The sequence below is a fragment of the Paramormyrops kingsleyae genome, chromosome 18 (assembly GCF_048594095.1).
Source record: "Paramormyrops kingsleyae isolate MSU_618 chromosome 18, PKINGS_0.4, whole genome shotgun sequence".
Classification (NCBI taxonomy): Eukaryota; Metazoa; Chordata; class Actinopteri; order Osteoglossiformes; family Mormyridae; genus Paramormyrops; species Paramormyrops kingsleyae.
The window spans coordinates 28,808,962-28,824,489 of record NC_132814.1 but is presented as its reverse complement, the minus strand read 5'-3'; the positions used below and the strand labels follow the sequence as shown (position 1 = coordinate 28,824,489).

The window sequence follows — 15,528 nt, the reverse complement described above, 5'->3', positions numbered from 1 at the left end:
TTCATGCAGAGTTTCACAAGACATTAGTATGTGACATAATGTCAATGTTTGTGGCAGAACTTCTCCATAGTAGCGTACTTGTTGTGTGCATGGTTGTGTACATTTGGGGTAAATTTTGAGGCTAGGTTCATTTCCACTGGTTGCAGGCTTGTGCCAAAAATGGCAGAGAGAAAGAACAAATGAGGACTAACAGAATACTCATCCCTCCGCTGGGCCCCTGAGCTAGGCCCCAAACTCCCCTGGTTAGTCTAGGGGTGCTAGATAATGGCTGGTCCTGCGCTCGGACCTCAGGCTTCCCTCTCACCTGAATGTGTGTCTGGGTCTCAAAGAAGAGCATAATGGCTGATGTGTGGCCAAGGCTGCACTACGCACAGACTAACCTGGGCTGTAGTCCAGGGCCCTGAATTTTTTTTCCTGATTGTTGTAGCAGTATTTCAGGACTGGTTTTCACTTGGATGCTTGACGGCGTACACAGCGATTGTGATGTATATTTCATTACGGAGCTGGCCTTAGGCGCTGCGTAGGGGTACCGTGCATAAGGCCACGTAACACTTGAACATTTTTGCAACACACAGGCTCCTGTGAGGCTCCACTCACTAATGCAAGCAAACCTCAATCATTCATTGGCCAGGAGAAAAGTAGTAAGGAGTTGGAAAGGAGTCGGAGTAAAGATTTCACATAAACACCTTTTCAACCGTCTATGACCAGAATGATAACAAAAATGGCCAGCCGATTTGAAGAATGGTTGAATGAGAAAGTCTGGAAATATTGAAATTTATATGACTCCTCACTACAGGATTATGAAGACTGTGAGATGGCCTTGCATACTGTAAATACATAGTGCACAGTTAGTTTTTAGTAATTCTTATTTATTTTTATAACATCCATTCCACACATCATAAATGTGACTTTTAAGAGCAGTGTTGCTCTATAGTGCCACCCCAGGCCTGGTGTTAAAATATGCAGTTGCCTGGCAGGTCAATGTTGGAAGTGAGAACATTCAGGATCACGGACGTTCTGACATGCCATGGTGCACCCTGGTGGAGGTAGGGCCCCAAAACCCTGAAATTCGGCCCAGACACTGGCCAGAAGGACAGCGAGCTTCTGCCACCTCCTCCTCCATTCTCCCGTGTGCCAAGAGAGCCAGCAGAACTTTGCTTTTTCCGAGAATCATCGCCTATCTCTCACCGGCATGCTTAAGGCGCCACTTGCCTATTGCCTGACCACGGACAGACGGTACACTAAAACCTCTTCTAAAAAATGTAAGTTATGTCTCCTCAGAGTGTGATTCTTGGCTTGAAATTATTTTTCCAGCGCTTTCAGTAGGAGGGTGACTCAATACTTCACTAAGCATCTGATTTATGTGACCTGGCTACTCAATATACCTCAGCACAATCTGATGCATGCTCGCCCCTGTTCCCAGACACCGGCGCTGCTATATGCCTCCTGGAAGAGTCTGGCAGCTCTTAAATCCTCGGCAGCTCGATCCAGCAGCTGCCATTCTCCGTGGCTAAAGAAACTCAAACTGACATTTTCAACTCCATCTAGCTGCTTATGCACTTGATTAAACATTACACATACATGAAATCTTCACACCTGCTACTGGTGCCGTCCGTGGAGGTACCTCCCTGCCTGTTCCCTAAAAGTGTCAGAAACATGCTAACCTGCTATAATGACTCATATGGCTGAGAGACTCTGCAGTTTCCTGGATGATCATTTCACATGATCTATATCACATGATGACCGCCTAGATCATACAGGGATCTTGTTTTTTAGCCCTGAATTGGTGCATGATTATTCCTCTTTCCTCATCGAGAATCACGGTTGGATATGGGCTGTGAGATTTGGAGTATACCTCGCTACCTGAAGCTTGTGGTGGCTCATGATCTTCTTTATTTTCTCCAGTTGAGCATCTGCATGCTGAGCAGACTCCAGCCATCCAGCCTAACACACTGACGCTTGCCTGATGGCATTAACCACAGAAAGGTGGCCTGAGTTCAGGATTGCCGAGTTTTCCGTATTTGTAGCCAAATAAAAACTCTGAGACCAGAAGGGGAGTAAAACACTTCAGTAACAGTGACAGAGCATGTGTGAAAGAGAGCTGTACATTTGACACAGCTATACTGTGTTACACACCATCGCAGGGAGCTCCCATAAGGTGGCACAGTCTCCTTTAGATAAACCCAGTGTTACAGACGGGCATGTTAAAGTACAGATGATCCACACTACAAAACTGACATTTTCAACTGCATCTAGCTGCTGGTGTACTTGACTAGACCTTACACATACGTGCCATATTCACACCTGCTACTCAAAAAATGGGACTTAAACTCAAAAAGCACACAAGAAATCAAAAGGACCACGAGGGGTAAAAAAACAGAGCAGGTGAAGAACAATATTGAAAGCAGGGAACAACACAGGAATAACCATAGTGGAACAACAGTGAACAAGGGACAACAACAGCTACAAACACAGAATGACCAACTGAGGAACAAGGACAAAGGTATATACAAAGATAATGAGGGTAAGACGAGGGACAGGTGTGGGCCACTTATGGAACACTAAGGAGTATGATTAACATGAAACAGGTGTGCATAATCAAGAATCACTAGGAAAGACTAGAAACATGGATACAGACCACAACTACAAGGAGATATCAAGGTGCAAAAATAAGGAATTAACAGAAATACACCAAGAGATCCTAAGCAGGGGTAAACAGCAAAAAAAGTGATGAATAATACATTGGAACCCTGGACAGCAAAGATACCTTTCTCACAACCGCAGTTTCAGCCTACTGAGCCACGTGGCAGTCCAGGGAAAAAGAGCACACACTAGGAACTGACAAACCTGGGGAATAACGGGAGACAAAATGACCAGCGGCACCCACTGGCCAAATGGGGAAATGACACATGGACCAGGGCAGGACAGGGACAGATCCTAACACCCAGGGTAAAAGCAGCTTTAGCTCCTCACACTCAGAATCTTTTCTGGCTATCTAACATGCCTTGGCTGATTGCAACAGCCCACTATGAACTGCAGCATCACACTGGGTAATAGCATGACACTCCCACTGTAACCCCAATAGTACTGGTACCAATGTACACCTGTCCTGTTGAGGGTTCAGCCAAGGTCCTGCTGGCCGGTGGCACTTGGTGGCATACTAGCCGTTTGTGCCAACTGCCAAGGCTCTGTCCATGTCAAGGAGTATGATTAACATGAAACAGGTGTGCATAATCAAGAATCACTAGGAAAGACTAGAAACATGGATACAGACCACCACTACAAGGAGATATCAAGGTGCAAAAATAAGGAATTAACAGAAATACACCAAGAGATCCTAAGCAGGGGTAAACAGCAAAAAAAGTGATGAATAATACATTGGAACCCTGGACAGCAAAGATACCTTTCTCACAACCGCAGTTTCAGCCTACTGAGCCACGTGGCAGTCCAGGGAAAAAGAGCACACACTAGGAACTGACAAACCTGGGGAATAACGGGAGACAAAATGACCAGCGGCACCCACTGGCCAAATGGGGAAATGACACATGGACCAGGGCAGGACAGGGACAGATCCTAACACCCAGGGTAAAAGCAGCATTAGCTCCTCACACTCAGAATCTTTTCTGGCTATCTAACATGCCTTGGCTGATTGCAACAGCCCACTATGAACTGCAGCATCACACTGGGTAATAGCATGACACTCCCTCTGTAACCCCAATAGTACTGGTACCAATGTACACCTGTCCTGTTGAGGGTTCAGCCAAGGTCCTGCTGGCCGGTGGCACTTGGTGGCATACTAGCCGTTTGTGCCAACTGCCAAGGCTCTGTCCATGTCAAGGAGTATGATTAACATGAAACAGGTGTGCATAATCAAGAATCACTAGGAAAGACTAGAAACATGGATATAGACCACAACTACAAGGAGATATCAAGGTGCAAAAATAAGGAATTAACAGAAATACACCAAGAGATCCTAAGCAGGGGTAAACAGCAAAAAAAGTGATGAATAATACATTGGAACCCTGGACAGCAAAGATACCTTTCTCACAACCGCAGTTTCAGCCTACTGAGCCACGCGGCAGTCCAGGGAAAAAGAGCACACACTAGGAACTGACAAACCTGGGGAATAACGGGAGACAAAATGACCAGCGGCACCCACTGGCCAAATGGGGAAATGACACATGGACCAGGGCAGGACAGGGACAGATCCTAACACCCAGGGTAAAAGCAGCTTTAGCTCCTCACACTCAGAATCTTTTCTGGCTATCTAACATGCCTTGGCTGATTGCAACAGCCCACTATGAACTGCAGCATCACACTGGGTAATAGCATGACACTCCCACTGTAACCCCAATAGTACTAGTACCAATGTACACCTGTCCTGTTGAGGGTTCAGCCAAGGTCCTGCTGGCCGGTGGCACTTGGTGGCATACTAGCCGTTTGTGCCAACTGCCAAGGCTCTGTCCATGTCAATTCTCCACATAGTGGAACTGACAAGAGGGAAGCAAGCTAGGGTCCTTTTCAGATGAACTGGGACACGTCCCTGGAATGTCATCCAGAAAATGGACATGAACAGTGACAAGCACAGCTGCTCTCCTGTGCTGTAAAATATCAGACATGTAATAAAAGCATCACAGTGCCTAGGAATACAGTTATTATACAACAGGGGATATGAATTATGAGCACTTGTAAAGCTAGTCAACTGCAAACTAAGCAAAAGTCTGAAATGAAGAGAAGTCTGACTTGGCAATTTGAAGCATGAGTACAGGCACATCGTTATGCTCCTTCTCACATGTCCTAGTCTGGGCTCCTTTGAGACACATACACACACAGGCTCAGCCAGTCTACAGCACCCCAGGAGTAATTAAGGACCCAACAGTGAAATCATTCTGCCGATACAGTGCCGTAACTCCCCCCCCCCCATAGCCACCCCCAAGGCTTGTAGATAAAACAAGTCATTCAGATCCAATATTTCTTAAAAATGCTAAGCGTGGCGTTTCTGCATTGTACGCTGGGCTGCATTTTTCACCGAAGCCCCTAAAATCCAGACAGTGTATGTCTGTAAGAACAATAACAACGATGCTGATAATCCCCAATTAAATGTAAAAGTATCTCACGGGATGCTGCTTCCCCAGGGCTCTGCCGTGCGTCACGTTAGCGGTATGGCGGGGGCGGGGGTGGCGGCTGGGGGGTGTGGCCAGAGGATGATTTGCAAAAAAAGGGAAAATAAATTCTGAGATTTTTATTTGACTTTCTGAGGAATCAGAGGCTAAAAATAGAGTCTCACAGGGACATCTTGTAAGCAAGGACAGTAGAAAACTTCCCTTATAACACATCATTTAATTACTGCTAGTTACTTATAATACCAGTGCATGCTGCAAAAAAATGACATTATCATAAAGAAAAAAGATCATTTTTCTAATGAGATTACTGTATAACAGATGGGTTTCGTGAGGGAGCGGTGAGTCTGGGCTGTGTGTATCTGTAATGTGTCTCCCTCACCAAGCGGTGATATTCTGCTCAGAGTCACATCACTTAATATAATGGCCTCCATGATAGTGAACACAAACATGAACTCTGGCATGAACATCTGTGCCAAACAAACGCTTACTTGCCCAAAAGACTGGGCCAACACAAAAGAAGCACAGATAGATATTTACTCCACAGACCTTCAGGAAAAATCAGATCATTGGAATAAAGACAGTGCATTTTGTATGCACTTGGAATAGCAGGGATATGCATTTGTGAAGTGAGCTTGACAATGACATGGGGGGCGGGGGGGGGGGGGGCGGTTAATATGTATTATCTGTCTCATTCATGCATTTCAGTTAGAAACACACAGCTTCAAACACATTGGCCATGACTCCGTGATTCCTTCCACACAATAACTGTCAGTGATCATTCAGTTCAATTACATTTTATATGTATAGCACATTGAGACGTTGTCTCAAAGTGCTAGATAATTCTGTAACAGAAATTATTAATAAATAATGAAGAAGATAGGAATAGTGTTTTGAGACAGAAAGACTGTAATTAGCTTCCTTTCCCCCTAATTAGGCTATTCAGTGGGGAATTATTTTTGGTGCTAAGCACATTTTTTGTTGTGATTGCCTGAGGAAAAATGCCATTAATTCAATGGAAAAGCTTTGATATTTCCTCCCTCCCTCTAACAATATTTTAATAAATCACTGTCAGGCTGTATTGGAAGACAAATGGGCCAAGCAGCAGGAAAGTCACAAAGTGCTTCAGGGAGGAATGGGAATTTTCCCATCCAGTGGAGCAGAGTGGGGTAGTCGCTGACACAGGGGCAGAAGGACACATGTAACACCAGCAAGCTCAACTTCCTGTGAAACTAAAGATGGCGGTGTGACAAAGATATTGTCGCTGGGAAAATACCTGTGAGAGAAATTTGTGGGTCTAGGATGCAAAAATCACAGTTACGTACTAAACCATGACAGTAATATTAGAATGGAAACAGTGCCCAGGTTAATCACTCACATTCCCTGTATGCATCATCCTCACGGCCCATCACAGCACGTATATCCGCCTTCGTGTTACATACATGGCTAAGGAGATCCCAAACACAGCATGATATCTTGCATAGCCATGTATAAAGCTTTATGAATGCATTATAATGCATTATAAATGTGCTCATAGATTCTTATAGATATGGCATTCATAGAAAAGTGTTACCAAAGCTTGCAACAGTATCTTAGCAACAGTATTACCATCAGCCTAAAAACACAGGGACACCCAACAAAGAGAAAAAAAAAAATCAACAAAACACTATCACTAAAATGTTTTTTTTTTTAAAATCCATTTTTAGAGGCAAAAACAACCAATAATTAGAGGCTGTGTTGTATAAGCAGCCTTTACAACCTTATTATAATATTTTGTTTTATTGGCAAATATGCAATCTTCATAAATCTTTGCACATTTCCACTTGGGCTGTGTGGGAAATGCCATGTGCCAAATGAACAAGGCAAGGAAGAAGGTTCCACAAAACAGCCATTGTGTAAATGGCACAAGTTTAGGCTGCAGTCAAACGCAGATCGTGCAGACACTCCCAGATCCCGCTCACATTGTTCGATGCCAGCTCAGCGAGCACCTACATGAGAAACGGGGCAGGGATGCCTCACAGTCACAAGTCTCCCCATCATCCAGAAGAAAGAGGGGCTGGGATCATATCTTCTAAGTCTGACATGAAACTGGGAGAAGATTTAGTTTATAAGTAGCTGCACTAGATGAAGATAAATGTTGGGTGACAGGTTCTGAATTGCCAGAGGCACTTGCTGGCCCTGAGGTGCACTGCCCCAGGGTCCTCCCTAGGGGGTAATGTCTAGTCCAATGGTACTGACCACCTAATTTGTAATCTCCCTGATCAGTCTGTCCACTTCCCCATCTTGGTCTAGCTCCACCTACCTATAAAATGGCTCTCCTACATCCTGCCACTGCAAAGCAGTCTGCACAGCAATTTCCAGCTCATCATTCAGCTGATTATGACAGTGGACAGCTGTGGATGTGCATCTTCCGCTTTGAGCTTGCCTCCTACACAAGGCTGTTTCTCCTGCAGCCAAACCCAGGCTGCAGTCCACTCACAAGAGCATGGTCCCCTCTGCACTTTGCTTTGTCATGCCTGAGAAAAAACAAAGTCATTCTAAGTACACAAGCAGGATCTTCCTTCGTACCAGTCGACTGTACTGGGATTGCGAGATGAGATATTCTCCACTAATTTCTTCCCAGCTGCCTCAAACTCAGCAGCATTTGTAGGTTCAACCCCTACACATTCTGCTTCATGGTGGAAAACGCTCCCTCCATAACTGTTATAACCAACAACGGAACCTTACGCATAAGGGTAGGCATATGGTATGATACCACACTCCACATTTGCTTCTTAAAATGCTCTGGGTCCATTTTTATTCCGTCCTGTTGGCTGACAGGACTGGTACATTGCGGGGAGGACAGCACCCCCGGTGGGGAAAGGGAGGTGCTAAGATCTCACCCCCTTTTGACCGAAACCTGATCCAAATGGCGGCCAGCACAGCACCTTCTGGCTCTTCTCCTCCTGGCTATTTTTCATCCCATCTTCACCATCCTCCCCATATTCCCCCATCTCTAGCCTCTGTAGACGTCTGCTTTCTCTTCACAGTTTCTTCTTGCCATGTACCGTAATCCTTCCATTTTCCTGTCCTCCCTTTTGGCCTTTAAGCTGCTGCTTGAATTGCCTCCCCGGTTCCGGTTAAAAAGCCTCTTCTGACCGTCCTTCTCTGTACACATACCCCCTGCTGTTCACATAACCCACTTACCATTCTTGTCTGCTGCCCCTTCACCTCAGTTCACAGGCCTATTTAAAACACAAACACATTCCCTTTGAAGGCTGCAAGCCAATTTTACACACAAACCCATTGTATCTTCCAGGATTGTCAGACACCCAGAACACCACCTGCTGCTGGAAAGATCAGAACATGGTGAGTTCCTAACAATCTCCTCTTACACCTCTAACAAAATAATAAAAATCTGAAAGATGCGTTAAAAGTTTTAATCTCCACCAAAGCAAACAGTGGTCTGTCATACGGAGAACTCAGCCCATGGGAGCCTAACCCACATATAAGATCTTTAAGCCTTTTTATGTGGAATAATTCTAACCCAGCAGGTGACCATGCAGTCACTACCACAAGGGGACTCGAACCCAACATTACCAGTTAGGGCTTTAACACAATGGCTGTGTAGATTCCTCTCATTGCATCCCTGAGTGCCTGAGTCGTAAACAATCCTCTGTCCTAAGGGGAATTTTAGCAGTTCGGCAGATTCTGGGATGCCCCTTAGCAACTGTGATACTGGTTGTGACTTAATGAACTGTAGATAAATTTCAACAAACAACCATCATTGGCATGCAAAGTTTTTTGTAGAAGAATACCCTGGCCGACTGGAAGTCACACGACACTTCAGGGAGGAACGGGAGCTTCCCTTCTACTTGCACTTGGCAGAGCCTGAGATCCGTGATCAGAAATTCTCAGCCAGAAGATAATGTGCATAAAGCTCACAAACACATGAGAATGACCTGCGGCTACAGCACTGTGCCTTGTCACTCGGCTCGCACAGATGTTCATCGTCAGAAATCCTACAGGGTCATTTCCTGTTGGCTAAGAGGACTGATTCTCTGGGTCTTTCTAGCACTAGTTACTGATGCTACTGAAGCTGCCACCATGACAGTTATAACAAACATTACCTTCCCTGTCCATATGTTGTCATTTTTGTTTGTTTTCTTTATTATATGCTAGCGTCTTTGAGATCCTGTAAAAGAGTTATATAAATAAAATGTATTATTATTATTATTACTGTTATTATTATTATAAGCTATAATTAGCACCGGTACTCATTGCTGTAGTATGCTGATTCGAGAAGCTTCTGAGTCGGTTTTCTTTAACAGCCAGCTTAGAATGCCAGTTTTGTTTGTGGAAACCCGATTTGGACTTAAACCACATTAAGGATTTTGTTACAGATTACAGATTACGAAAGCTGAGAGAAGAATGACAATTGTGGGAAAATGGCCTTTCTAGCATGGAACAAAGAGCAGAGGGGAGACTGTGAATCTGAGTCAGGTGTGGGAAGGCTAGTTTGCAGTTTGTTCTGATTCCAGTATAAACAAGAATAATCTACTGACTGAAGACTTCCAACTGGTCTAGGGTCACCTAAATCTTATATCCGTATTGCATTAAATACTCCACATAACATGTAATCAGCAATGTAATACATTTACAGAGGGGACTATGTAAAAAAGCCACACAGTTCCAACGCTGATTATTATTCCAACCCAATACAAACAAAAACACCTTCAAATTTCAGATGAAAGTTGGCATATTATAATCATACTCACCGTTTCATTTCAAAAAACATCCATACGAGTAAAGAGCAACAACACCCCAAAAACATTTTACTGTCCCAATATTTTTGTGCTGCACCCCAACTTTCAAGTTTAATAAACAATAATAATATAATCAAATTAGATCTGACAATCCTTCATTAATTTAATTTTGCGTAATGGATTCATATATTATTACATTTTGATTAATAATGACAAATGCATTATAATGTTCAATATAAATTAGAATTTATATTACCACAATTTTTCTTCTCAAAATCAAGCATTTATCTGAAATCAGGGACCAACTGGGTTTTTAAGCAGTATTAAACATGCTTTTCCTATTGTTTTAGAATTATATTTAATGTTTTACTCAATATAAGGTAAATAAGGTGGTACATCATATTAAAATAGCACAATGCGAGGATTTCCTTTTGTGTTCAGATGTTTCCCAATTTCAGTTTCCATGGTAAAGAAATCATGAGCACAAACTCTGAAATCACAAATCACTCTGATTTTATTTAATGTCTTTTACACGACCCATAAGCCTTCAGGAGTCATAGCCCATCTAAGTCACACATACAGCTTCCTGGGCAATTAACTCACAATTAAAAATGTTAACACAAGTTTGATTAATGATCACACTGATCCTTCATTAAAAAAAGTGAAGAAAAGTGAAATACTGTTTACAGAGTCACAGTGTTATTACAAAGCAAAGGTATTGATCATAATCTGTCAGTGATACCTGTATATATAACATCAGAGCACACATTCCACACATCCGTCAGCTTTTAACTACCCAGTTGCCTTTTCTGTTTTAATAACCCACTGTTACACTTGGCTTGGAAATAAATCCCAACCATCCATCTTCTAAACACTCATCCTGGGCCCGGAGTCTGTCCCAGGCAGCTAAGGGCACAAAGCCGGGGGACACCCTGGATGGGATGCCGGTCCGTCGCAGGGCACAAAGCCGGGGGACACCCTGGATGGGATGCCGGTCCGTCGCAGGGCACAAAGCCGAGGGACACCCTGGATGGGATGCCGGTCCGTCGCAGGACACAAAGACAGGGGACACCCTGGACGGGATGCCGGTCCGTCGCAGGGCACAAAGCCGGGGGACACCCTGGATGGGATGCCGGTCCGTCGCAGGGCACAAAGCCGGGGGACACCCTGGACGGGATGCCGGTCCGTCGCAGGGCACAAAGCTGGGGGACACCCTGGATGGGATGCCGGTCCGTCGCAGGGCACAAAGCCGGGGGACACCCTAGATTGGATGCCAGATTCATTGCAGGCACATCGATACACTACAGGCAACTTAGATACAGCAAACAGCCTAACTGAATGCTTTTGATCTGCAGGAAAAAACTCACAAGACACAAGGAGGACATGCAACCCCCCCCCCCCCACGCAGGGGGGAGGGTTATGACTTAAACCCACCCAACTCTGGAGATGTGAGGCAAACGTGAGCTACTATGATATCACGCCAGCCTTCGGATAAGTGATAACATTTTCAGATTTTGGTTGTCCCTGGATCAAAATCTCCTGAGCTAATTGTATGACCGAAGATAACCATCACCAGTGATACAAAGCAGTTCCTTAAGTATTCCATCTCCATAATAATAATAATAATAATAATAATAATAATAATAATAATAAGAAGAAGAAGAAGAAGAAGAAGAAGAAGAAGAAGAAGAAGAAGAATCTTATATATATATATATTTATATATATATATAATTACACTTTTTAAAGTATGATCATCTGCTTTGAAATCCACAGTTACAGCCCATGGAAAAACGCTTCTCTAGTTCTTAATGAATTCACACAACATAGGTAATCATAATGTAATGGTCTTGTTGTGTGACTGAACAGTGCAGTGTTTCACCAGTCATTACGATTAATCTACTGTATCATTAAAGGCTTTGTCAAAGACTTCTTGGGTGGACACCCAACAGTGAATGATAAAACGATAAGATGAGCTCGGCTACGAGCAGAACCACCTGCCAACGAATAAAACGTTAAAAAGAACAAAAGATTGTCCTTCTCGGCACAAGAGCCCCCCCCCCCCATTTCCTAATCCTGACCGAAGAAGTACCTGCAGCTTTCAGAATCCCTGGGATTATCATGTAAATTTGGCATAGTTAGGATTATCATAACAACAGTTACCATCACCTGAAAGTCAGGGAAAGGGAAGGATTATGTTAAATTTCAGAATTTTATCCAGCAGAAAGAGCAGTATATCCTTTACAAGCCCATAAACACCTGAAAAGACTCAATTATAGTCACAAAGTCTTTCAATGTCCACATGAAACTATGAACTTAATTTTGTGATACAGAATCAGACATTAAAGTCATTTTTGATCACAATAAACACGTCTTTTCTCACTCTTAACTGGCGTCTCCCTAACTTTCTGCACATTCATACATTTTCTATGAATCAAACGATTATTTACACAATACCTAAATGTGCTAAAGTTTTTCTCTCAGCGATTTTTAATTATTAAATTATAAGTAAATACTGACACTTGCCTGACTTTTTAACAAGAGATTGTAATAAATAAATATAAACAAAAACAAACAAACCAACAAACAATCATCTTCCTCCAGTTCAGCATTCTGGCAGTGTTCTGTATGACTTTGAATGTAAATACAAACTGGTTAAATACTCCTACCATATTCTGGTCCAAGAGAAATATGTTTACTACAGGGTACAAGACTATCAAATCCTTTTGTACAGTGTTCTGATCGAGCAGTTACAGTAATCTAATCCTACCAACCGGAGTTTTTTTTTAATCCCTTACTTTTACATATTCTATTCATTAATCCGTTTCCACGTGAATTCTTTTCTAGAAATTTCCTTGAGGTCTCTTTATAAAGTAAAGCATTTTTATTATTTGCTCTATAAGTTTGATTAAATAAGTTTTTATGCACAAAGGAATCAGCAGCCTCTCAGTCCCTCGTACCTCAGGGTCGTTTGCTTTCTGTGCGAACCCTTCAGCTTCTGAATTCCATATAAGGAAGTATGTATAATGTCCAGTTAAGGAAGTATGTATAATGTCCATATAAGGAAGTATGTATAATGTCCAGATAAGGACCTATGTATAATGTCCATATAAGGAAGTATGCATTACATCATCAACAGTAATCACAAGGCTGCAAAGTAAATTTGCTTGACCTCAGCACTGCTTCTCTCCCAAATTTATTACACTGCAGTTTTTCCTGCAGAAAAGGCTTGATTATCTTCTTGGGGAATGGCTTTATCAATGACTAACTAATAGCAATGAAGTCCATCATAATTAGTATGAACTCCAAATCCTAAATCACCCCCAACCATCTAATGCCACTGTCCTACAAACCACGATAACCCAATTTTGTGTAAAAAAAACAAAAACAAAATATGTTAGACAGAACTACACATGAAATAAAGATCTCCATTCATCTATTACTGTACAATAGATTAGTGGCACAGAGCTTCTGAGTTGGCATCATAACCTTAATGTTAACCTTAATGTTAACCTTAATTCTACGGAGAACAGAATAAAAACGACATGACAGAGAGTGGAGTTTGGATACACACTTCAATAATGACGATGCATGCCACCGAGCTTAATTTCGCTTTTCTTTACATTTCTACACAGTCTTCTGAACATCTCCCCAGTAGGGGCATCATGTGTACATGTACTGTATATAAAAGCCAAACAATGACTTTTACAATGTTTCGACTCTGCTTCGATCTCCTTAGTGACGAAATGTCACGTACACCATAATACTGCAAACACGCGTAACGGCAGGCGTTCTGTCAGGAATGTTTGACGTGTGCCCGGAATTAACATTAGCAGGGCCTGTCTGTGGGCGGCCGAGGTCACATGCGAAAGTGCAGCTTCGAGATAAGGCACGATTATCAACCTTCCACTGTCTGAGGTGACGAGACGTACGGTTCACTACGGACAGCTGGGACGAGCTCGGCACCGCGGCCGCCTCCAGAGCCAGCGTGAGCATGGGTGTGCCGGTGGCTGTGGAAGACCCCCCCACTCCTGACGGGAGCCCCCAGGTGCGCTGTGAAGCAACTGAAATGATTCTGTCTGAGTGCAACATGATACCTGGCTGAATAAAGCGAAGTGAGCGGCGTGGAAGCGGAGGCGCAGGGTAAGGGGGCCGTCGCCTATTGGAAATAGTGAAAAATACTCAGGGCTCAACAATTCCCAGCAAATGCTGTTACCATAAAAAAGTTCCTTGTGACTGGCAGGTTATAAACACCAGTGTCAATGGCAAGTATGAGACATGGACATATCTACATTTTGTTGATGTTTTTTTGCAGCTTTAAGGTTACAGCCAGTAATCCTGGCTGATAATATTGGCAATTCCACATCACAGCCAACGCTCTCTCTCTCATGGAATTACCCATCATTCCTGCTTTTGAGCCATTAATTCTCTGAATTGCATAGAGGCTGATAGAAAAAAACCGAACAAGCTGGCAAGTGATTGTGTCTTTTCTTTGTTCCGGAAGATTCATAAGTGCCTGGCAGAGAGGCTGTGACAGACATATCAAGAAGAGTTTTGATTCGTCCATCAGTTTTTTTTAACAATTACTGAAATGAGGATGAAGAGGACTGTTAGCATTACTAGGATGGGCCTCCTGGACAGGACTGAGAAACAATGCACTCCAGTCATTCTGCAGGCAAAGAAAACCTCTGTCCTGATCCTCCTGAATTCTCCGAGCAGATGCCCGATGTGCAGTTTGCACGGAGGACCCTGAGGTTCCCGCTTCGTCCCGACACGCTGAAATGACGTTCAAACAATGCTTTGCTTTCAATTCCCGTCCGGTCAGTTTCATAGATTGATAGGTATATATTTCCTTGGAAATGCTAAACACTGCAAAATATGTCCTTCTTTAACATATAGGTTTTGTGTTAGTAATAATACTGTGAAGGGTTTTCCCAGTCTAGTTTGGCTAGTGTACTCTCTCCTTTTCTAGGAAAGTATCTGTTAAGTCATCGGGGGATGCGAGGGGGGGCGCAGAGGCCTTTTCCTTGGGCGGGGGGCCCTGCTCCTTCGAGGACTGTCTCTTCTCCTTAGAACAGGAGACTCTCTCTTTCAGAGCAGACGCCTTCTCCTTGGGTGTGGGGTCTTGCTCCTTGCTGTTTGAGATGGTTTCTGTGGGGTTGATGCTCTTGCTCTTAGGGGTAGGGCCGTTCTCCTTGGCGATGGGGCTCCTCCCCTTAACGGTGGAGACTCTCTCCTTCAGTGAAGCACTGCTCCACGTGGAAGATGGGCCGCTGTATTCCGCATCGTCGCAGCTCTGCTTTCGCAAGAAGGCTGCTGCTTTGGCTTTCTGCCACGGAATAAAGGAGAGCGCACTGAAAAGCTGGCCATCACAATACACTCAAGTATAAAGGTATGTTTTGTCAATCCATATATATAAAACATCTATTCTGGAAAAACACAACATTTCTAATTTGTAATTCAGAAAATAATCCTTCTTGCTGGAGCAATAAGAAGAAAAGTTCAATTTTGCAGTATAACATACGTAAATATACTGTTAAACTTCAAAATACCCTGAGATACCTGAAATATTTATAAAAGTGAGATTTTCTAGGACTCTGCAAGGATCTGTTTTTTATATTCAATGTTTGAGCTTTTCAAATATGATTTCTCAAGCTATAAATGC

General features: G+C 43.3%; 1 protein-coding gene across 2 annotated transcripts in view; it reads right to left on the bottom strand.

Annotated features, from left to right (window-relative positions):
• Window positions 1–11,570: 11,570 nt before the first annotated feature.
• The window catches only part of LOC111833675 (palmitoyltransferase ZDHHC9-like), a 46,973-nt gene continuing 43,015 nt past the window's right edge, over window positions 11,571–15,528 (bottom strand). The window contains exon 9 of one of the 2 annotated variants that reach the window (XM_072702144.1): window positions 11,571–15,192. In XM_072702144.1, the coding sequence (XP_072558245.1) occupies window positions 14,812–15,192 (381 nt within the window). In that variant the 3' untranslated portion in view covers window positions 11,571–14,811. The remainder of the gene's footprint in view (window positions 15,193–15,528) is intronic. The other variant, XM_072702143.1, reaches the window with a different exon arrangement.